The sequence below is a fragment of the Crocuta crocuta genome, unplaced genomic scaffold, assembly GCF_008692635.1.
Source record: "Crocuta crocuta isolate KB4526 unplaced genomic scaffold, BGI_CrCroc_1.0 scaffold299, whole genome shotgun sequence".
Taxonomy (NCBI): domain Eukaryota; kingdom Metazoa; phylum Chordata; class Mammalia; order Carnivora; family Hyaenidae; genus Crocuta; species Crocuta crocuta.
This window is the reverse complement of record NW_027532747.1, coordinates 10,201,468-10,226,350: the sequence shown is the minus strand read 5'-3', so window position 1 is coordinate 10,226,350 and position 24,883 is coordinate 10,201,468. Positions and strand designations below refer to the sequence as shown.

The window sequence follows — 24,883 nt, the reverse complement described above, 5'->3', positions numbered from 1 at the left end:
CACACAGAGATGGTTATTTTACAGTTTTCTAAAAACCTCAAGGGAAATCTATGTAAGTGTTAACATAAGAAATTTTCCACGTATTTAGGGGCACCTGGCTGGCTCAGTCAGAAGAGCATGTGAGTCTTGATCTCGGGGTTGTGAATTTTAGCCCAATGTTGGGTATAGAGATTAGATAATAAATAAATAAGAAATTTTCCATGTATTTAAAATAAGAGAATAGAATGGCAAACGTTTGACAAATAGAAATTTGAGTTGGAATTCTGCAGTATTTTATCTCATTTTTATATTCACATTTAAATATATTGTTCTAGGAGTTGTCTAACAAAACCAAGAAATAAAGAGAGAATTGTGATTATCATTTGTTCGCTATTCAGATGTTCATCTATGAGGCAGCTGACTGATGCTGAGATTTGATAAGTTCACTTTGTTTGTTGTCATAAAGTTTCGGCACATTTCACTCGGGTGGATGTTACGTATTTGAAATATAAACGTAACAAAAATCAATCCCCCCAGCACTACAGCTGTTGCAACAGCAATAAGTGTGTGTCCTGGAAATGGCAATGGTACTTCATCGACATAAATCTGCAATGGAAAAGCAAAGTCCGTTAGCTTTCTGAATCTAGTCATTCAAAACACTGAACTTTCTATGATTTCTCCAACAGTAGAGATACTATTAATCAATTTACCAAACTTCTTTTTTTTTTAATGTTTTATTTATCTCTAGGAGAGAGAGAGACAGCATGAGCAGGGGAGGGTCAGAGAGAGAGGGAGTCACAGACCCTGAAACAGGCTCCAGGCTCTGAGCTGGCAGTCAGCACAGAGCCCAACGTGGGGCTCGAACCCACGAACCGCGAGATCATGACCTAAGTGAAAGTCGGACGCTTAACCGACTAAGCCACCCAGGCGCCCCTCAATTTACCAAACTTCTGCTCAGCTACATAAGGATATTCGGCACCCGCAAAGCCTAGAAATAGTCACGTGACAACCCGGCAAGAAATGATTAGCACACATACAGGATCCGAATTCTATTTACCATCCTATACCTTCATCATCAGTCTTTAATGGCAGAGGTAGGCAGGGTATGGCAGGGAAACGTTCTGTGTTCAGTTATAGAGAAATGGACAGGGTGCTTTGGGAACACAGGTAGGGAATGACTAACTGCCTAGGGTGACCAGGGATGGCACTTCCTGAGCTGGAAGAATAATTGGGTCCACAGAAGAGGAAGAGAAGAATGGTCATTCCCAGGAGGGAGAACCAGTATGTGCTCTTTCAAGCTATCATCTCTTTAGAAAATCCTCTATGTGCTAACATAGGGAAATGTCTCTATATTCAAAATGCTTCCTACACCTGAATGGGTAACTAAGGATAACCAATAAAAACAAGTTCCTAGATGGGGCGCCTGGGTGGCTTAGTCGGTTAAGCGTCCGACTTTCGCTTAGGTCATGATCTCATGGTTCGTGGGTTCGGGCCCCGCGTCGGGCTCTGTGCTGACTGCCAGCTCAGAGCCTGGAGCCTGTTTCAGTCTGTGACTCCCTCTCTCTCTGACCCTCCCCTGTTCACGCTGTCTCTCTCTCTCTCCTAGAGATAAATAAAACATTAAAAAAATTAAAAAAAAAAAAAAGAAACAGCCCTTGGATGCCATCAATTCTTTTACAGTTTCTCTCACATTCGTTTGTTCCATTCCATTTTCAGTCCTGCTACTGTGAGCTTTATTGCTTCACTTTGTATAAACAAACCACTTAGCCTCCTTTCCACCCTGTCAGTCCAGGGTGACATAATAATATTGCCAGATTCATTTTTGTAGGACAGCAGTCTGTCCATAAAACGCTTTTTTTCTTTTTAAATAAGCGAAGCTGCTTTATTTGCAACTAAAAGAATGCTGACCACAGGGAGCTGATACTGGACATGGGATGTTGTAAGCAGCAGAATTTAAAAGGTGGACCCGGCTGAGTGGTATGGAGAGCTGTGAGAAACCATTCTTTCCCATCCAGGCAGATAATTATCCTTGCAATAATGGATCAGCTGGTCTAACCATCTCCTGTGGTACTTTAGAGCCAACGGTGTGTGCTCAGTGGTACAGGCATTGTTGGGAATTTGATAGAAAATATTAGATACTGAATTGATATTCTACTCATGATCTTCTAGGTGGTACTATAAGAAGACAAAAATCTTCCTTTTAAGCTGGACCATCAGAGGAGTTTAGATAATTAGCTTTGTTAAGAAAGATCTAATCTGGGGCACCTGGATGGCTCAGTTGGTTGAGCGTCTGACTCTTGATTTTGGCATAGATCATGATCTCATGGTTTGTGGGATAGACCCCTGCGTTGGGCTCTGTGCTGACAGCATGGAGCTTGCTTGGAATTCTCTCTCTCTCTCTCTCTCTCTCTCTCTCTCTGTGTGTGTGTGTGTGTGTGTCTGTCTCTGTCTGTCTCTACCCCACTCATGCACTCACATGCTTTCTCTCTTTCAGAATAAACTTAAAAAAACCACCCTCAATTTTCCATTCAAAAAAAAAAAAAAAGGAAAAGAAAGAAAGATCTAACCTGTCTGTGGCCAATGAGAGAGACAGTTATATGCTACATGTAATTGCAAAAGTGAATTTTCTATGCAGAAGTTAGAAAGAGCCAGAGGAAACAAGCCATTATAATCATGGTCTGTTTGGGGTTTGTTTCCAGCTTCCTGTTCTGCCTCCGCAGTGTCAGGTATCTCCACAGCCCTCCTGGGTGAGAACAGCACTTCCTGGGGCTACAAGCTTTTTTGTTCAACATCATCAAGAAAGAGCAAATCCATGTCCCAGCACTTGGAGCAAAAATTCTGTGATTCACTCTGACTGGGCTGCTGTACGCCACGTGTCCATCCCCAAACACCTTTTTGCAAAAATGTTTAATAGCTTCTTATTGCTGATAGGAATGTTCTAAAGCCCTCATTATAACATTTAAGGTCTCCCACAATTTGACCCTGACCTCCGCATGTTCTTATACATAACCTTGCATTCCAGCCAAATGGCCATAAGCTATTCAAGAGATAATTTATACTTTCCCTTATCTGTATCTTTGTTGCTGTTCTTCCCTTCTTTGCCCATTTTTACCTAAAATAAAATTTGAGTCACCTCACTGGACACTATAAAAATTTCACTTGTTCAGTTAGGCCATCCATTATTTTTTGAGACTAGACACCTGTATCACCTCTGAATTCTGTATTCTCCAGTTAAACTGCCTCCTCGAAAGTTCTTGAAAATAGTTTTTCTCCAAATGTTTCCCTTCCAATCTTCTTTGACTATCCAAATATTCCACACCATGTCTCAAAAAAGGTTAAGTCCCAGAATCATAAAAGAATATATTCTGGACACAATGTGTCTTTGCTGCCAAAATGTTTCAATTTGCATTTCTTAAACACAAAGCATTCACTTCAAGGGCCACCTTGTAATTACCAAAGTCAAGGAATTAACACTGAGACAATGCTGTTCTCTAATCTACAGACGTTGTTCAAATTTTGTCAATTATCCCAATAATGTCCTTTATGGTGCACAAAAATCTCTGTTGCTTCAGGATCCCCTGCTTTCAAAAGCAGGTTTCAACAGTCATGAGAAACTTTACACTCTTTTTTCTACTGTTTCTTGATGATTCTCTTTCTTTATTTTGTGTGGAGAGAGAGACAGAAAGACAGAGACAGAGAGAGAGAACACAAGCAGGGGAGCGGCAGAGGGAGAGAGAAAGAGAGACTCTTAAGCAGGCTGCATACTCAGGACAGAGCCTGATATGGGACTCAATCCCACGACCCTGGAATCATGACCTGAGCCAAAATCAAGAGTCGGACACTTAACCGACTGAGCCACCAAGGTGCCCTGATTCTTTTTTCTTTATTAACCGTGCAATCATTTCCTCTTTTTTTTTTCAAGAACAATTTTTTTAATGTTTATTTTTTGAGAGACAGAGCGTGAGGGGGGAAGGGGAAGAGAGAAAGGGATACACAATCTGAAGCAGGCTCCAGGCTCTGAGCTGTCAACACAGAGCCTGATGCAGGGCTCAAACCCACAAACCGTGAGATCATGACCTAAGCCGAAGTCAAACACTTAACCGACTAAGCCACCCAAGCGCCCCTTTATTTTTCTTTCATTCTTCTTCTTCTTCTTTTTTTCTTTTTCTTTTTTTTTTTTTTTTTGGTTTCTCTTTCATTCCTAAAGCTTTGTTTCCTTCTGTTGACACTTCTTTCCAGCATGAAGAACTTTATATATTTTTTCTTTAAAAGAGAGTTTCTACTCAGGGAGGCTTATCCTAATTTTCCTTCATCTGGGAATGCTTTTATTTTTCTTTCATTCCTGAAGGACTAGATATAGAATTCTGGATGGGCAATCCTTCCTCCTCAAATTACCCCTGTCCCCAGTACATTTAAGGTGTTAGACAACTTTCTTCTAGCTTCTATAGTTTCCGAAGAAAATATCAGCAGTAATTCAAATTGCTGTTCACTTATATGTTGTTTGTCTGTATTTTTTTTCCTTATCTTTGATTTTTAGTGGTTTGATTATGATGTGTTTATACAGGATCTCTCTAGCTTATTCTGGATTCATTAAGCTTCTTGAATATATAAATTTATGTCTTAACCAAATTTGGGACATTTTCAGGCTTTATTTCTCTTTCTCCTTCCCCTCCCCTCTTTCCTCCTCCCACTCCCCCCCGTCTCTTCATCTTCCTCCTCTCTTCTTTCTTCTTTTCCTGCATTAATCCTTTTTTTCTGTCCTTTACTGACTTTGGTGACATAAAGGTCAGACCTCAGACCTCATAGGTTCCTGATGCCATTCTCTCTCTCTCTCTCTCTTTTTTAAAGACACATTTATTCAGCATCATGAGGGGTGCCTGGGTGGCTCAGTCGGTTAAGCATCCAACTTCGGCTCAGGTCATGATCTCACGGTTCATGGGTTCGAGCCCTGCGTCGGGCTCTGTGCTGACAGCTAGCTCAGAGCCTGGAGCCTGTTCCAGATTCTGTGTCTCCCTCTCTCTCTGACCCTCCCCTGCTCACGCTGTCTGTCTGTCTGTCTGTCTCTCCCCCTCTCTCTCTCTCCCTCTCTCTCAGAAATAAATAAAAAAAATATTCAGCATCATGATCAGACTCTTACATTTAGCAATCAACAACATGGGTGCAAAAAAATTCTGTATTAAAACCCTTTGTTGGATTGCTTTACACTTTCCACAGAACAGAAACTAAAATAACCTGTTGTATGATTAGTCACAAATCGAGTCCTCGAGTGTTTTGCCTGCACACGTGAGTACCGTCTAAAACATGTCTTCTCTGCAGCAGCTGGGCCCTGCCTCCACGGTGCTTGGCTCAGTTCACACATCTGTCACGACCTGCAGCCTCCCTGTCACGTCTCTGGCTCTCTTCTCCAGCTAAGCTTTGTGTCCTGGCAGGAATGAAAACCTTCTGCCACCACCACAGCTGCTGCTGCTGCTGCTACTGGACCCACCTTAAGCCCCTTGGTTTTGTGGTTTGGCAAACTATTGGCCTCCACAGCCACAGCAGCCAGATCTTCCGTCTCCAAAATCTCCTCCTTTCCCGGGCCCAAAATTTGAAGATTGTTGTAAGTGACAGAATCATTGTAGCTTCCACCACCTCCAGAGATGCTTCTATCATTTCCAAATCTGGTATACCCATCCCAGCTGCCACCATAGCCACCACCACCTCGACTGCCACCGAAGCCACCTCGCCCACTGAAGTTTCCTCCAACACCAAAGTCGTCATTCCCACCAAAACCACCTCCACGACCGCCACCAAAGTTTCCAGAACCACTTTGCCCTCCTTGGCTGGATAAAGCACTAGCCATCTCCTGCTTACACACGGCTCTCCCTACTTCACAGCTGTGGCCACTCACAGTACAGTATTTTTGAATGACCATCTTGTCTACGGAGTCACGGTCATCAAATGTTACAGAAGCAAAGCCTCTCTTTCTGTCACTGCCTCCGCAGTCATGATTTCAAGCACTTCCATTTTCCCATACTGTTCAAAATAATCTCCTAGGTGGCGTTCTTCAGTGTCTTCTTTAAGGCCACCAACAGAAATCTTTTTCACAGTAACGTGGGCACCAGGTCTTTGAGAATCTTCCCTGGAGACAGCCCTCTGTGGTTCCGCAACTCTTCCACCCACCTTGTGTGGCCCTGTGTTCATGGCTGTGTCCGCCCCCTCCACAGCGGCTGTGGTGACCATCCCAAAGCCTCTGGAGCGCTTGGTGTTTGGATGTCTCCTTACCACACAGTCCACAAGCATTCTCCATTGCTCAAAATGGCTCCCCAGACTCTCATCAGTTGTTTCAAAGCTCAAACCCCCGATGAACAGCTTCTGCAGCTGTTCAGGCTCTTTGAGAGACTCCGACTTAGACATGATGGCAGTGGGAGGGAAGACATGCTTCCTCAGTGGTGCTCATGGGTAGAAAGGAGGCCATTCTTTATAAGGTCTTTTTTCTTCAGGGTGGATTTCTACTGATTTTCTTTTCAAATTCATTGATTTTTTTTCTCTGCCATATTTGTTCTGCTATTGAGTCTATCCAGTGATTTTTAAGTTTTAAATATTGAATTTTTCAGTTCTAAAATTTCCATTTGGTTCTTTTTTATAGCTTCCATTTCCCTACTGAGAATTTCTCCCAGTTCCTTTGCAGCCATTTCAAGTGTTTACCTTTACCCCATGGAACCGGGTTATCACAGCTGGTTTAAAACCTGTCTGGGGGTGTCTGGGTGGCTCAGTCAGTTAAGCGTCTGACTCTTGGTTTCAGCTCAGGTCGTGATCTCACAGTTTGTGGCTTTGAGCCCCATGTCAGGCTCTACACTGACAGCATAGAGATTGCTTGGGATCTCCCTCTCCTCCCTCCCCCCCCCCAAAACTCAATCTCTCTCTCTCTCTCTCAAAAATAAATAAACTTTAAGAAAAAGTCTGACTATTTCATTTTTCCATGCAGTGCTGATTGTCTTTTGGGAACTGATTATATTTTCTTAGTTACTGGTATATTGAATAATTTTAGATTTTATCCTGGACATTTAAGATGTTGTGAGGGACGCCTGGGTGGCTCAGTTAGTTAAGTGGCTGATTTTAGCTCAGGTCATGGTCTCACAGTTTGTGGGTTCAAACCCCATGTCAGGCTCTGTGCTGACAGCTCAGAGCCTGGAGCCTGCTTCAGATTCTGTGTCTCCTTCTCTCTCTCTGCCCCTCTTCTGCTCACACTGTCTCTCAAAAATAAACATTAAAAAAAAAAAGGTATTTATGTTGTGAGACTCTGAGTCCTGTTCCACATTCTTTGGAAAGTGCTGTTGTTGTTTTTAAAGTTTATTTATTTATTTTGAGAAACAGAGACAGTATGAACAGAGGAGAGGCAGAGGGAGAGGGAGAGAAAGAATCTTAAGCAGGCTCTGCACTGTCAACACAGAGCCTGATGCGGGGCTTGAATTCACAAGTGAGATCATGACCTGAGCCAAAATCAAGAGTCAGCTGCGTAACCAACTGAGCCACCCAGGTGCCCTAGTGGGGTTTTGGTTTGTTTTAGCCTTTGGACACACTGGTTGAGTTCAGAGACCAAGTTCTGCTTTACTTTCTATGGTGGCTCCATTGTCAGTTCAGTTTTCAAAACCTTTGCTCTGCTAGTGTGGCTTCCTGGTTTCTATGTCACATAGGGGTATTCTAGAACTTAAGTGGTGTGTCTATTGTATTTTTATTTTGAAGCCTTTGCTATGCTTCCTTTTTTCTTTTTGTTTTGAGTTACTATATTTTCACCAATTTTATTTTATTTGAGTTTTTAAGGTTTTATTTAAATTATAGTTAGCTAACATATATCTGCAGCAGTGCGGACTTATTACTGGGGCTAGCCTTAGGGCAGGATCAGGATGGAAAAGGAGAGGGGCAGGGAAAGAGGGAGAGAAAGAGAGAGAGATCTATTTTTGACAATGTGGTATCAGTTTTCCATAATGAATGAGCCATTAATTGATTTAATCAAATCTTCCTTGCCCCCTAAGCCTCCAAAGGTAGCAAATGTCATTATACAAATGACCAAAATTACTTTATTGCACATCATGGGGTAATTTGGGGACACCGATTTTGGTTCCCAATTCTTTCGGATCCTGATAGCTTTAAGCGTATTAAGACTACTGTCACAGCGATGATTATCGAAGGGAAGATCGGAATGGAAACCCCATCCCCCAATAGGGTGTGAGGAAGCGCAATAAAATTCTGAAAACTGAGTTAAATATGGACGATGGAGAGAGAATAAAAACAAATTCAAGCACTTATTTAAATTTTCCCAGCACGGTCCTGCTACCTGTCATGTACTCTACCTTCATCATTACTGACAATGTCACCACCATTCTTCAGGATCCCTTGTCTCCAAGCCTCGTGTATCACACAAATTCTGCTGTTTTTCTCTTTAGTGTCTCCTGCACTGACACTTGTCATGTTACTTCCCCAGCCATCACCCCATCAGTACCTGGTGCCTTTACTATACCTGAAATTCTTCAACTAAGTTACAAAAAGTGACCCCAGGAACAACGGACACTCTGAAGTGAAAAAGTTCAGAGCCCTGTGGGAAAAAAAAAAAACAAAACACCTGGTCATTGGCAGCATGGACACCCATGTACATTCAAGCTAAAATACACACTGTGACCACTTTCCCTACAGATGACGCATAGAAAAATCCAGTCCCCTTCCTAAGGCTCTTATGCATCTACTTCATGTATCAAAATAAAAGTGGAAAGAGAAGGACAATAGCTGATACTTCTTTTTAGAAGGAAGAAACAGAGACACAAAACCTAATATGGCCTCGACAAGTAATTTGGGCTTATCGTCATATCCATGGTTTTGATATGTCCACTCATTTTTACTTTTATAATTACCTAGATTATATTAATTTCATGTGTCTTATGGGTAGCTGGAATCCGAAGACATACCTGTGTACATCCATATGAAGTATACCAAACCCATTTATCCCCTAAATTTTGAGACAACTTTTCTGCTCTACCTTGAAAAACAATCTATTAGTTTTGCCTATTAGTGCAAAAAAATAGTAAAATGTTACATTTAACTTTTAGATACCTTTTGAAATAATAATATCAAGAGAAAGGGAGGAAAAAGAAACACTTCTCCATATACCTTAAAGATGCAATTTCTACCACTGATAGACATCGATACTTTAAAACATAAACCAATCTCAGTGTAGACATACATATTTTATCTGAACTCAAAAGAGGAAAGACAAAGATGTTGTCAACTTACCTTTATACTTAAGTTGAGGCCTAAAGGATTATACACGGGAACAGTAAGATGTGGTTCTAAGTAATGTTTCAATTTTTCTACATTTTCTGGTACACTGTGTTCTGGAAGTACATGAAGTATATTTTAAGCACATTATGCTGTTGTCACATTTTGCATAAAACTTATTACAAACATCAAGGTACAATGAAGGATCCTACTCCATAACATGGCCAAGTTATCCTAGACTTTCAGTTCTGCCTGACTTTATAGAAAATGTACTTAGCTAACAATGCATCTTCTCAAGGACATTGTCAAGAAGGACAAGACAGACCTCTGACCACATTATTCAGGCTGACCTTTTCTTCCAGCCCTATGCTTTTTTTTTCCTTTCATAGTTTATTGTCAAGTTGATTTCCATATAACACCCAGTGCTCATCCCAACAAGTGCCCTCCCCCAAGCCCATAACTCCCCTTCCCCCCTCCCCCACCCCCCTTNAGGCTGTCTTTTTTCATTGAATACTTTTTCCTACTTTGTCAAAGATTAGTTGGCCATACATTTGTGGGTCCAATTCTGAGTTCTCTATTCTATTCCATTGGTCTATGTGTCTGATTTTGTGCCAATACCATACTGTCTTGATGGTTACAGCTTTGCAGTAGAGGCTAAAGTCTGGGATGGTGATGCCTCCTGTTTTGGTTTTCTTCTTCAATATTAGTTTGGCTATTGGGGAACTTTTGTGGTTCCATACAAATTTTAGGATAGTTTTTTCTAGTTTTGAGAATGCTGGTGCAATTTTGATTGGGATTGCATTGAATCTGTAGATTGCTTTGGGTAGTAATGACATTTTAACAGTATTTGNTATTTTTTGGAACAGCTTGAGAAGAATGGGTATTAACTCTGATTTAAATGTCTGGTAGAATTCCCCAGGAAGCCATCTGGCCCAGGGCTCTTATTTGTTGGGATATTTTTGATAACTGATTCAATTTCTTCACTAGTTATGGATCTGTTCAAATTTTCTATCTCTTCCTGAGTGACTTTTGGTAGTGCATTTAGGAATCTGTCGATTTCTTCTGATTTGTCCAGTTTGTCTGCATATAATTTTTCATAGTATTCCCTGATAATTGCTTGTATTTCTGAGGGGTTGGTTGTAATAAGTCCATTTTCATTCATGATTTTGTCTATTTGGGAGCTCTCTCTTCTTTTTGAGAAGAAAAGTTTATCGATTTTGTTTATTTTTTCAAAAAACCAACTGTTTGTTTCATTGATCTGTTCAACTGATTTTTGGATTCTATATTGTTTATTTCTGCCCTGATTTTTATTATTTCTCTTCTTCTACTGGGTTTGGGGTGCTCTTGTTGCTCTCCATCTAGTTCCTTTAGGTGCGCTGTTAGATTTTGTATTTGCGCTTTTTCTAATTTCTTGAAATAGGCCTGGAGTGCAATGTATTTTCCTCTTAGGGCTGCCTTTGCTGCATCCCAAAGAGTTTGGATTGTTGTATTTTCATTTTCATTTGTTTCCATATATTTTTTAATTTCTTCTCTAATTGCCTGATTCGCCCATTCGTTCTTTAGTAGGGTGTTCTTTAACCTCCATGTTTTTGGATGTTTTCCAGACTTTTTCTTGTGACTGATTTCAAGTTTCATAGCATTGTGATATTAAAGTGTGCATGGTATGATCTCAATTCTTTTATATTTATTGAGGTCCAGTTCCATGCTTAGACAACTTCTAACCTGCACATACTTTGTGTCTTCGGCAATGAGATAATGCAAACTCAGTGGTTGGTAACTGATTTTCAATAAGGTGGCAGAAAACTTTCCCAATAGGATCATTTAATTCTTTTCTGAAAGAAACGATCAGGTGTTCTTGCTTTTCTTATAATTCTTTCTAAAAACAGATCTATGGTGTGGGGATTAGAAATTGCAGTGGTATAATGGTACATGGGATCTAACAGGGAGAAAGCTCTGATAGTAGCATTTGCTCATTTCCATTGTGTAAATAGCCTCGCCATGGCTAATCTCAAGCTACTAATGGCTTAACAACCAGTACCCAAAATGCTTGAATATTTAACAATCGATACTCAAAAGCTGGCAACATTAGGTTCCAGCCTATCACAGAAAATGAGGATGTTAGTTAAAGTGAAATAGTTAGTAGTTTTCTTTGCTAGATTTTTCATTTCAAGAATGCATATACTGGGCAGAGTAAGACTCACTGAATACCCAATGTCTGGATATTTGGTAACATTAATAACCAATCAAAATTGCACTTAATTCTATAAATCTATGTGTGTGTCTACTTACTGATTGAGTGGGAGATTGCCTCAAAGTATTTATAAACACAAAATGTGCAGGAAAAAGTTGTATATTTGAGGTAAAGTTGAATTGTGGTAAATTTAATTTAATTTTATTTTTTACAATTTCATTTTTAAGTAATCTCTATACCCAACGTGGGGCTTAAACTTCCCACCCTGAGATTAAGAGTTGCATGCTCTACTGATGAAGCCAGTCAGGTGCCCCTGATATTTCTTGTTTAAAAATATTTTTGCATCTTTTTAATAATTTTACCCTAGAATCTTGAAAAAACTTTGCTCGTATTAGATGGTAGATTCTACCATCTTTTAAAAGGCCACAACTTTAAGAACCTCCTCTGTAACATCGCAAAACCAGTCAAAAGAGGCACTAGACCAACATGTAGCACAAATTCAATTAATCGTGTTTGCTACTCATCTACAAAATGGCTTTCAAAACAACAATAAGGACAAAATGTCTTTCAAATGTTTTACAGTTCAAGTTCTTCAAAACTGCTGTTATACCACAAAATCCAGGTCACCAAAAGTAATGACGAAATACATGGGAGACAAGAGGAGAGAGTAAACAGCAACTTGCCAACAAACTTGAATTCTTTTCCAAAGAACTCCTGGTTGTTGTAAACTGGTTTTAAAAGCCACTTACCTAGGTAATAACAACATTACTTATAAGACAAAATAATTATAGAAGAAAGCAAATCCTACTTAGTTTCCAATTTTCCCTCTTGTTCACTTCAGTTACGGTAAGCAGATATGGCATTTCCACTGGTACACGTCCATCCTCACTGTAAATTTCCAAAGAAATTGGATATTGTGTAACTGGAAACTTAAAACGAGGAACCTAAAATGCAAATTCCAAAAATGAATGTCAATTTGGACAATTCAAGACCTATTTCATTTCCTGGTAAAGAGTGAATAGACAGATTCTCCAAGAGTTTGGCCATTCTAAAATTTTTTTTTTAATGTTTTATTTCTTTCTAGGAGAGAGAGAGCGAGACAGCATGAGCAGAGGAGGGTCAGAGAGAGAGGGAGTCACAGACTGAAACAGGCTCCAGGCTCTGAGCTGGCAGTCAGCACAGAGCCCGACGCGGGGCTCGAACCCACGAACTGCAAGATCATGACCTAAGTGAAAGTCGGACGCTTAACCGACTAAGCCACCCAGGCGCCCCCAAGAGTTTGGCCATTCTAAAGAACATGTGCCTCTCAGGGTTTCTGCCTTCTCAGGGCATGAAAAACAATCTGTCTTATAGTGGAATCAATGTGCAGTCCACAAGTAATACACAAACATTGTGGTAACAAAATTCATGACTTTCTATTGGTCTTATTCAGGAATTGTCTATGACGGTATTCAAACTTTTTTGGCTAACCCACATCTCAAACCGCACTGCATGAGTTGGCTGTTGGCCACCTCTCTTACACCTGTCTCCCAGCCAGCCATGATCTTTCAGCCACACTCTTTAAGCTCAGGCTCTGGAGTCAGAGCTGAAATCTAGCTCTTTCACATATTGATGATGTGATCTTTGGCAAATTACCTGGCTTGTCTGTGCCTCAAATTGGAGATAAATCATGGAGAATGCTTAGAGCAGTGTTTAGCAGATGGTAAATGCTCAAGAGCTGTCACTATAATTCAGTGAGGGGAGAATCATAGGGGTATATATAACAATCCTCACAATTCACTGAATGCTAACACCATGCCCAGCATGGTATTAAGTGATTTTATCTTTATATAAAAGATTTTATAAAAATAAAATCACTTAATATAATGCTATAGATAGATAGAAGATAGATAGTCTATAATGCTATTATATAGTCTTACAAGGCCTTGAAATAGATCTACTTGAAAGCTATACTAAGTGGATATTTAACTTACCTATAGCAAACATCAATATCCATTTGATATACTTTTGAATGCTTTGAGACTAAAATAGTTGACACAGAACCCATTCTTTTAACCAATGTACTATACTGTCTTCTATTTTGTCACTGCTACCAGACTGAACTCCATGATTACAAGCACTTCATCTCCCATATTCCCAGCACTGATACCCATAGTCCCAGTACTGACACTGATATACACATTTTTTAATGAATCAATATTCATTATAATCTAGTGTAATGTAGGACATGTTACAAACTTTTCATACAGATACGTGCATGTGTGTATCTTCATAAGAATCTTGTGAAATGGACAGTGTAGTATGGGTATTATTCTATTTTATACAGGTGGTTAATTAACTGGTTTAGGCTCATTTAAATCCAGGTCTTTCCAGCTCTGTGTCCTATTTAATTCTATGACATACTGAGACATTTCTTTGTCTTAACACTCATGTTTAATAAAACTGCACATTTCAAAATCTTACTAATATGAAAGAGTTTTGTCTTCAGGTAATTAAGAATGATCTTACCTTTTCTTTGCAGTCTGAGAAAGCAACAGCATGTGAAGACTTCTGATCATTTGTACAATTACACTCTTCCCGAGTGGACGCATTCGCGCACTGTTTGAATTTACCAGATTTCTGCAAATAGAATACAGGTTGACTTGTTTTTTGTGTGGCAGGCTTTTTGCCAACTGAGTTAATGTTCAGTAAATATTTGTTCCCTGAATGCATAAAGTCACTGAGAAGTTAATAGGGCAAACATATCCATTAATAATGAAGTAAAAGTTCATTCTCTCTGTTTTCCAATTCTCTTTTTTATTCACCTCCACTGTAATCTTTATTATTTCCTTCTATCTGCTTACTTTGAGTGATACTATATTATTTTAATTACTTTTTATATATAGGAGGACAAATCAATTCATTTTCTGTTCTTCAGGTTATTATTATTTTATTTTTAATATTTACTTACTTTGAGAGAGAGAAAGAGAGAGTGAGAGTGAAGATGAGTGGGGAATGGGCAGAGAGAGAGAGAGAGAGACATAAAATCTGAAGCAGTCTCCAGCTCTGAGCTGACAGCACAGAGCCCAATACAGGGCTTGAACCCATGAACTGCAAGATCATGACTAGAGCTGAAGTTGGACGCTTATCTGACTGAGCCACGCAGGAGCCCCTTCAGATTATTTATTAATACAAATTTTCTTTTCATTATGAACTTTAGAATAATCCCATTTTGTTTCCCTCAAACGTACCCTGGTAGTTTTGATTGTAATTGCACTGAATGCAGTGTGATTAATCGGGCGAGAACAGAGCTTTTTAATGGTGAACCTTCCCATGAAGGACATAAGACTTTCTTAGGTGTCTTATATGTGCTTCACCTAAATCATACAATGTTTTTCATACCTGCCTTGCACACAAGTTTAGATTAAATTCTACATCTGTTATTGTATGCAGATGAAGAGGGGGTTGTTTAGTTATTACTTCTAATTAATTAGTACAGATATATAGGAACATTACTGATTTTTCTTTGTGATCTGATATCCTTTGGACTACATTAGTGATAATTATTATTCATTTTAATATTTCTTCAGTCATTTCTTCCATGTTTTCTAAGTAATTATATGTGGAACTGGTGAGTTTTGTCTCTTTATAATATTTATACTTTATTTTTCGTCACGTTGGCTTTGTTTGACCCTACAGAACAAAATAAAATAGAAGCCTTAAAGCATGAATGCTTCTACTATTGAATTTTATATGTTTTCTAAAGTCTTCTCACAGATTTTATTTATTAGATTGGGTGGTATCACTTCTATTTCTGGTTTACAGATATTTATTCAGAAGTGAACTTTACATTGTATCAAATATGTTTTATGGCTTCTGTCAAGATTAGTTTTCCTTCACTCCATTTATAAAATATATTATTTTAATATGTTTTCATATGCTCAAACTTTGTCACCTAGGAGAAACCCTACAGTCTCCTGATATACTACAGTGTTGGTGTATTCCTGCATTTGACTTGCTGGTAGTATTTTATTTAGGATTTCTCACAAGTCAGACTAGACAGATTTAGGGGTGGGTGAATTAAAGACCTATGTGTGTGTGCACATACTATTTTCCTTTTGCATTTTTTGTGTTTTTTAAATTTGAATGATTTAAAGTTATAGAAGGAGAGACTCTTGAATGCTGAGAACAAACTGAGGACAGATGGGGGGGGGAAGGGGGGGGATGGGCATGGAGGAGGGCACTTGTGGGGATGAGCACTGGGTGTTATATGGAAACCAACTTGACAACAAACTATTTAAAAATAAATAAATAAAAAATAAAAAAAAGTTATAGAATATGGACTGTATTAAGCCTTTTTGGAATTCATGAAGACTTTATTACAAAGTAAGCCATCGCTTTGTAAGGAGGTTCCATGCGGACTGTGCGGAGTGCGTATTCTCTGTTTTTACCCAGACACACTGGCTGTGTTCCACACCTCTCAGTCCTCCCGAGCCACAGAGCTCTTTCCCATGACTGCCCTTGTGATGGTGGCTTCTCTCCAGGATGCTATCTCTCCCTTAGCCTCTTCCACACCCTGCCTTACTTTCTTTTTTGGCTCACCCCTGCTCCTCTTTCAGTCTGACCCCCTTGAACTAGATTATGTGCTCCTGACCCACACTCATCCTGTGTGCTTTGTGTCTGTTTCTACTACTTGGCTGTTTTAAACTTAACGGTAAGTAAGGATTGACTGGGGGATTTTTCTTTAATGCAAATTTTAAGACTGCACCCGTAGTTTCTGATACAGGAGCTATGAGGGACGATGGAGAAAGCTGCATTGCAACAATATGCCTAGATAATTCGGCTTCAGGTTATGCACGGCCATATTGCTCAGAAATGGTATTTAATTTGCACAACTTTTTAGTTTAATTCCTTTTCTCCCCCATTACATTAAAGATCTATAAAAGTATCTGTTTATCTTGTTTGTTGCTGTATCCTCAGAGAACATCTGTTTGTACAGTAGCTGATCACACTAGAAACACTGAAATGAATACGTGTTGGCTGCACTGCACAAAAAAAGTACACTAAAAAATTACTGATTTAGCTGTAACTTAGATACATTTACTATTCAAATCCTCAGGGAATCCTGAAAACCCAAACAAATTAAGGATTTCCATGTAAATATAGTAAAATCACATTTCAGTAGTGGAAGCTTGGTTCTAGTGACACTACGGGGTTTATCTTTAGAAAAATGGGGGAATCAAAGAAGAACTCAGCATTATAGCTGATCGTTGCCTGGCATCCAGCTCCTTCCACCAAAATGCAAGATTCAACAAGAAGTCAACCTCCTCATGTGGTATGTGTATAATATATATGCACAAGTGTGTATTACTGGCTTGTCCAACAGTCTGAAAGCACTCCTCATGTCTGGCGCTGTTCTGGGTGCTAAAGATGCAGCAGAGAATGAGATAGATTCAGGGGCGCCTGGGGGGCTCAGTCAGTTAAGTGTCCGACTTCGGCTCAGGTCATGATCTCACAGTTTGTGGGTTCGAGCCCCACGTCAGGCTCTGTGCTAACAGCTTGGAGCCTGGAGCCTGCTTCGGATTCTGTCTCTCTCTCTGTCTCTCTCTCTCTGTCCCTCCCCCACTCATGCTCTGTGTCTCTCTCTCTCCAAAATAAATAAACATTAAAAAAATTTTTTTTAGAAAGATAGATTCAAATCAGTAGCAACAACCCTGACTTATATAGCTTACCTTTTTTATGAATCATGATAACTGAAACAAAAGAGTAAGATCTATAAAGGTGTAATAAGTGCAATAAGAAACAATAAAGGAGAGAAGGGGCACAAAGAATGGGTGACAATGGAGGCAGGGCTTCCAATTCTAAATAGAGTGGCCAAGGCAGGCCTCACAATGACGGTGGCATTTAAGCAAAGACCTGAGGATGGTGACAGAGTGCGCCATGCGCTCTCTGGCAGAAGAGCATTCCACACAGGGATTTTTTCAGCTGCAAAGGTCCTGAGCTGGAAATATGTCTGGCATATTTGAAGAACCACGTGAAAACAGATTAACCCAGGGAAATCAGGTCAGACACAATGTCAAGGCCAAATCGTGAAGGACCTAATAGACCACTGTGAGAATTTGACTTGACTCTGAATTGCATGGGGTGACAAGGGGGAGCTCTGAACAAAAGAAAGAACCGTTTTGTGTTTTTGCCTATGTGTGCGTGTACATACTTAGCGCACCCGGCTGTGGAATGGATGCGGACGTCTGTGCATGCCTACAGGCAGGGAGGTGCGTGCCCCATCACATACTCTTCCTCTGAACCCACTGGTTTCTCTCTGTTCTTTCTACTGTGTTCACTGCACGCTCCAGAGGCAGGGTGCTGCTGGGTTTGGTTGCTCTCTAGGAAGAACCTTGGCAGCACTTTAAATGTGCCTGGTTTGGCTCAAACAGTCTTCTTTCCTCAAGGTAAACCATTCATTGCACCATGCTGGACATGAAATGGGCCTGGGGGCTCCTTTCCTTTGAGGAAAGGCACTCTCACCCCACGTATCCCTTTGGCAATACAGATAGGAACAGGGAGCGGCCAGGAGAAAAGGGTCCATTTAGGCTTCTTGGCTTCAAAGCCACATCTAGCAACAGCAGTGAGAGGAGAGGGGGCTATAGGAAGGGGAAGAGAACCAAGGGAGTCATGGGGCGCCTGGGTGGCTTAGTCGGTTGAGCATCCGACTGTCGCTTAGGTCATGATCTCGCGGTTCGTGGGTTCGAGCCCCACGTCGGGCTCTGTGCTGACTGCCAGCTCAGAGCCTGGAGCCTGTTTCGGTCTGTGACTCCCTTTCTCTCTGACCTTCCCCTGCTCACGCTGTCTCTCTCTCTCTCTCCCCTAGAAATAAATAAAACATTAAAAAAAATTAAAAAGAACCAAGGGAGTCCTCATAGTAATAATAACAGCGCTGACATATGAGGGCACGTAGAACAGCATTTAGAATGCACCTTTTCAGTTAATCCCTGCAGTTAGGTCCATCCGTAATTTCGCTAAATGATTTCTCAAATTCAAATAAGTGCTGGTTTATACGTGAAAAAATTCTTTACCTTTGACCTAGGAAACAGATTTCTCGGTATGGGTTTGCTAGGGTCTGCATGGTAAAAATTATCTGTGAGTGGAATGGCAATTCCCATATTGGATGGAGGCCTATAGTTGACCTGTAAGTGATCAAACAAAGAAAACATGTCATTCATTATTATTTACTAAGTCTTTAATTTAAAAATCTTGATTTTCCATAAAAGCATTCAAAGCAAATATACAGATTTTTAATTTTTGGTTCTGGGTATTAGAGTCCATTTCTACTCCCTCTGCACTCCCTACAACTTATTTTTCTGGAATTTTGACAACTGCAACTCATGGTAATAGAACTGTTTGGGACTTGTAAATAAGTGAAAAAAATGTCAGTCGGTAAAATAGCTATCATAAAACAAATGCAATAAAGTTTCAACACTTTATAAAAATCTTAGTGATGTCTTTAGTAAATAAAACTTCAAGTTTGGTTATTTGTTTTGTCAGAGAAAATGATAAGCAATAAGTTAGTCAGCAAAGAATAATAATATATGTATTTTAAGGTGTCACAGAATTCTGACAAGGCACAAATTAAAACTATAACTACATCAAAATGGAACCAGTAAGGTATCAGCCCTAAACAGGGCAACATAATGACAAATCACTATATATTACAAAATCCCCAAGATTTTGCCACTGTAATATAGCATAAAATGATTTTTTAAATGGTGGCACTGAGTTACCAAGAAAAATCATTATTCCAGGAAGTTCTTGTATTTTAGAAATAAATAATAATCACATCTTCGAGATGACAAGAAATTTGAAAAATAACCGGGGTGTTCTGAGTATCTTAGGAAAGAAATGCTAAGACAAAATGGCCAGCCAATCACACAAAAGCAGTAGGTCACTCGTGCCCTTATAACAATGTGCTTGGGTTTCTCACCGGCAAAGTTTTGATCATATTGAAACCCTGACTATCTTTGTGAACACCACTAATCCAGTCTTCCGGTGGGATAGTTTCACTCGGAATGTGATGCATAGATTTGAGGTAACTGCAGCTGTTTTTCAACATTGGTATGACTGTTGTGACCAAACACTCAGTAGATGCTCCCCAGACAATTAAGGCCAATGAAGTTGAACCCTGGAAATATCCACGTAAATGAAGGTTATTTAAAGTAACTGTTTAGACTCAGCTGTGTGCATTCAAAATTTGTACATTGAATCCCTAACCCCCAGGCTCTCGGAATGTGGCTGTTATTTAGAAGCAGGGTCTTCACAGGGGCGCCTGGGTGACTTAGTCGGTTAAGCGTCCGACTTTCGCTTAGGTCATGATCTCGCAGTTCGTGGGTTTGAGCCCCTCATCGGGCTGTGTGCTGACTGCCAGCTCAGAGCCTGGAGCCTATTTCAGAGTCTGTGTCTCCCTCTCTCTCTGACCCTCCCTTGCTCACGCTGTCTCTCTCTCTCTCTCTCCCTCCTAGAAGTAAAAAAAAAAAAGAAGAAGAAGAAGAAGCAGGGCCTTCACAGAGGGGATTCAGTTAAACTGAGGTCGTCAGGGTGTGCCCTAATTCGATATGATGGTTGTTCTTCTAACAAGAGGAAATTTGAACACAGACACATGCAGTGTGAAGACTGCGTAAAGACATGGGGAAAAGATGGCCGTCTACAAGCCAGGGCGTGAGGCCTCAGAAGAAATCAACCCTGCTGACATCTTGATCTGGGACCTCCAGCCCCCACACCCATGAGAAAATAAACTTCTGTGGTTTAAGACTCCTAGTCCGTGGTATTTTGTTATGACAGGCCAAGTAAACTAACACACTGACCAATGAAAGAATATACAAAGAGAGGGGCGCCTGGGTGGCTTAATCGGTTGAGCGTCCAACTTCAGCTCAGGGTATGATCTTGTTGTTTGTGATTTTGAGCCCCCACATTGGGCTTTGTGCTGATAGCTCAGAGCCTGGAGCCTGCTTCAGATTCTGTGTCTCCATCTCTCTCTCTTTCTCTCTCTCCCCCTCCCTGCACATGGTCTGTCTCTCTCTCAAAAATAGCAAAAAAACATTAAGAAAATTAAAGAATATATGGAAAGAAATAGAAAAAGGGTAAAAATAGAAATAGAGAGATGTGTTTAACGACCATAAAGATCTGTTTGAGAATAAAACATAACAGAAAACACTTTCTTTTCCAGGAAGAAGTACACTGCATCCTAACAGCTGTGAGCAACACTGGAAATGAGAAAGCTTATGAAATAAACACCATTATTTCCCTCTACTCAGACTAATGATGCTTCTCCCCTTCACTGACGAGCACCTGGAGATTTGCTTGGATAATGTGAATAAAATAACTTCTGCTGGTATTCATCTTGAAAAGAAGATATACACTTAGCAATTGCTGTAGTTCACAGAGATATGTTTTTAGTAGGAATTTATGCACAATATGTGCGTTTGAACCTTGAACACATTTTGTTGAATATTCAACAAAATTGAAAAAAATCTGTTTGAAATTTTAAAGTGTTTTGGGAATTTAAAAAACGTAGAAATACTAATAACTATAGTGATGTTGTAGACTCTATACCTCTGTAGCCATTAAACATGATGTAATTTTAAAGTTGTACCAAAATACATTGGACCAGAATCTAAACAGAATTCATTCTACTATTAAAGAGACTATGGTTGGGGTTGGGGGAGGCACAAGCTAAATAAGAGACGAGGAAGCAAACAAAAAGAAATCCAAACTGTTGGACATTCTATGACACGACTGACCTGATTTCTACAATTCAGGGGCAAGGGAAGAAAATAGACTGGTACCTGTATTTGGACAAAAAACACTTCAGAGAAAAAGAATCACGTGCTGTGCGAATCTTGTTTGGATCCAAATTCAAACAAAACAATTATAAAAATATTTTTTTAAAAATGGGGGACGTTTGATTATGGGCTAGGTTGTGGCATCCTATAGATGCCAAAAAACTAGGTTAAAAAGTTTTAGGAAAAACAATGGTATGACAATAGTTACGTGAGAGAGAATCACATGTTTTTTTATACATGTATATTGAATCATATAAGAAGTGAAATGACATGATGTTTGCTTTCATTCTAAAATATCTCAGACTATAAACCAAAAACCACAGGCTGGGGGAGGGGGTGATGATAAAACAAAAGTAGCAATGTCTTGACTACTGTTTGAGTCTTAAGTACATGGAAATTCTCCTCGTGTCTGTATCTGAAAGTCTTCATGATCAAAACAATTTTGGAATATGTAGAGAAGTATTTAGTGACTCAAAAGGATTAAGCCGCATTGTTAAGTGGAAAGGGCAAAATGTTCAAAGTGTATATACAAAGCTCTCCCAGTTTTAGGGGGAAAAAGAAAAGAAAAATACTGTCAGTTTATAGCGACTGAGGATTTTCTACATGCCAGACATTGTTTTATTTTTTAATTTTTTCCACTTTTATTTACTATTCAGAGACAAGGGAGACAGAACATGAGTATGGGAGAGACAGACAGAGAGGGAGACACAGAATATGAAGCAGGCTCCAGGCTATGAGCTGTCAGCACAGAGCCTGATGTGGGGCTTGAACTCATGAACTGTGAGATCATGATCTGAGCTGAAGTCGGACCCTTAACCGACTGAGCCACCCAGGTGCCCTGACATTATTTTATTTTTTAAAAAAGATTTTTAATGTTTATTTATTTCTGAGAGAAAGAGAGCAAGCGAGCGAGAGCGTGCATGCATGAGCAGTGGTGGGGTAGAGAGAGAGGGAGACACAGAATCTGAAGCAGGCTCCAGGCTCTGAGCTGTCAGCCCAGGGCCCGATGTGGGGCCTGAACTTGTGAACTGCGAGATCATGACTTGAGCCGAAGTCCGAGGCCCAGCCAACTGAGCCTGTAGTCATTGTTTTACATGTCCTACTTGAATTATTACATTTAATTCTCAAAAACAACCCTATGAGGTAGGTTTTATCATTACCATCTCCATTTTCTAGATGAGGATACTGAGCCATGGTAAAGGGACCTTCCCAAGTTCACAGACAGTAAACTCTATACCAGTCAGTCTTCCCCAAAACTCACTCATTCACCCTCTGTTCTGTAATGCTACATTGCTTTTTGCCAATTCCCAAATGTTAAAAGTGCTTAGTCATTCTTTATAGACAGGATTATGTGTGATATTCCCTCCTTCTCTTAGTTAATAGTCTAAGTTTTCCATAATTAATAGATTTTTTTTTTGGTAATTAAAATCTTACTTGACGTAAAGCGTTGCTAGCTGCAGAAATTTTCATTAAATAGCTATCAGTATCATCAAAAGAGCCTTCAGTCTTAACTTCTAACAAATTTGGGTTTCCAACAATGACATTCAGTAGCGGTATTTCAAGTGTTCGAACACCTATGGAAATAAGGCCAAAGGTTAAAATTAAATCATTAGATGTCAATTATACTAAAATATCGATATCTATATGTATTTATCTCTCTCAATATAGATATATTTTTTCCTGGAAATTAAACAAAAAGAAAAATATTAAATCATGAATATTTTATTTTTTATTTATTTTTTTAAATGTTTATTTATTGAGAGAGAGAGAGAGAGAGAGACAGAGGACAGGGGAGGGGCAGAGAGAGAGAGGGAGAGAGAGAATCCCAAGCAGGCTCTGCACTGTAGGCACAGAGCCCGATGCAAGTCTGTTCAAGAACCGTGAGATCACAACCTGAGCTGAAATCAAGAGTTGGACGCTTAACCAAATGAGTGACCCAAGTGCCCCATAATCATGAAAGTTTTGGACAATTTCACAATGGCAGACTAATCAGGATTCTAGAACATCTACAGAATCTATTATGAAGGATGCGTAATGGGCACAAATACAGTTAGGAATTTATGTAGAGTTAACTTTGATGGTTCTTAGAAAAATTTAACTTTGCAAATATTTTCTCACAGAAATATCGCTCCCTTCCACTTCTCGTTCTTCAGCCAAGTTCTCAAATGCATGGAAAGGTCACTTGGACAGTACTGGTCACACTGAACGGGATGGCTCAGGGAAGAAACGGAAGGGTGAACCCTCAGTTAAAAGAGCTGTCAGCCACTGTTGCCAAAACAAAACTAGGCAGTTAACACACCACAACAGGAGACCAGTCTCTGCCTGCAGGCCACCTGCTTGCAATCACTCCATACCGAGAAATTTAATAGAAAAAGAGATTTGGCTGACCTCGTAGTCTCACTTCCATCGTTACTAATCAGTAAGTCAGGGCTGAGAAGCAGGAAATGAGTAGCCTGAAGTCTCATCTGCGACAGTTTCCCTTAAACCAGAGTGATCTGGCCAGTGCTTCCTAAACTATCACTGGATATTCTGTTAAAATGCAGATTCTGATTTAGCAGGGTCGATGCAGGGCGCTGAGGTTCCACATCCCCTCTCAGCTTTATTGAGGTACAACTGACAAACAAAACTATATATAAAGTGCATAATATGATGATTTCGTGCATGTATATATACATGTGTGTGCGTGTGCGCGTGTGTGTACATACACACTGTCAAATGATCATCCCAATAAGTTAATTACACACCCATCACCTCACAGTTACTTTGTGTATGTGGTGAGAACATGTAAGATCTACTCTGTTAGCAAATTTCAAGGATACAATACAGGATGATTAACTATAGTCACCATGCCCTAGCACTCAGTCATTTTACAATGAGAAGTATCTACTGACCAACATCTGTCCATTTCTCTTTTACTCTCATACCCCTGGCAACCAGCATTCTACTCTCAATTTCTGTCAGTTAGACTTTTTACAAATTAGACTCCACATCTGAGTGAGATAACACAGGACTGGTCTATCCCTATGTGGCTGATTTCACTTAGCATGATATCCTCCAGGCTCATTCAAGTTGCTGTAAATGGCAGTATTTCCTTCTTTTTTATGGCTTAATGATATTCCATCGTGCACACGCACACCATGTTTTATCCATTCATCCATCAGCCGAACCTTATGTCGTTTCCGTATCTTGGCTACTGTAATGTCACAATGAATATGGGAGTGCAGATCTCTCTTCGAGATACTGATTTCATCTCCTTCAGACAGACACCTAGAAGTAGATTGCTGGGTCCTATGGTAGTTCTATTTTAAAAATTTTTAGGAACTCCCATACTGTTTTCCATAGTGGCTGCCCCAGTTTACATTCCCACCAGTAGTGCATGAGGGTTCCCTTTTCTCCACATTCTCAGCAGTCCTTGCTATCTCTTGGTTTTTTGATACTAGTCATTCTAACAGGTGTGAGGTGATAGCTCACTATGGTTTTGATTTGCATTTTCCTAATGATTTGTCATGTCGAACACCTTTTCATGTATCTATTGGTCCTTCATATGTCTTCCTTGAAAAATGTCTATTCAGGTTCTTTGCCCATTTTTAAATTACATTACTTCAGACTTTTGTTTGTTTTTGGTATTGAGTTGTATGAGTTCCTTATG

The 24,883-nt window shown here is 39.8% G+C and overlaps 1 protein-coding gene and 1 pseudogene across 1 annotated transcript in view; both read right to left on the bottom strand.

The window, feature by feature from the left end:
- Nucleotides 1–283: 283 nt before the first annotated feature.
- The window catches only part of CATSPERB (catsper channel auxiliary subunit beta), a 115,461-nt gene continuing 90,861 nt past the window's right edge, over nt 284–24,883 (bottom strand). Inside the window, exons 20-27 of the mRNA XM_077780838.1 lie at nt 22,669–22,808; nt 19,380–19,577; nt 18,475–18,585; nt 13,931–14,041; nt 12,231–12,366; nt 9,247–9,347; nt 8,480–8,554; nt 284–585 (exon numbers count right to left, since the gene is read on the bottom strand). Of these exons, the coding sequence (XP_077636964.1) occupies nt 382–585; nt 8,480–8,554; nt 9,247–9,347; nt 12,231–12,366; nt 13,931–14,041; nt 18,475–18,585; nt 19,380–19,577; nt 22,669–22,808 (1,076 nt within the window). The 3' untranslated portion in view covers nt 284–381. The remainder of the gene's footprint in view (nt 586–8,479; nt 8,555–9,246; nt 9,348–12,230; nt 12,367–13,930; nt 14,042–18,474; nt 18,586–19,379; nt 19,578–22,668; nt 22,809–24,883) is intronic.
- On the bottom strand, nt 5,388–6,375 carry LOC144245565 (heterogeneous nuclear ribonucleoprotein A1-like; annotated as a pseudogene).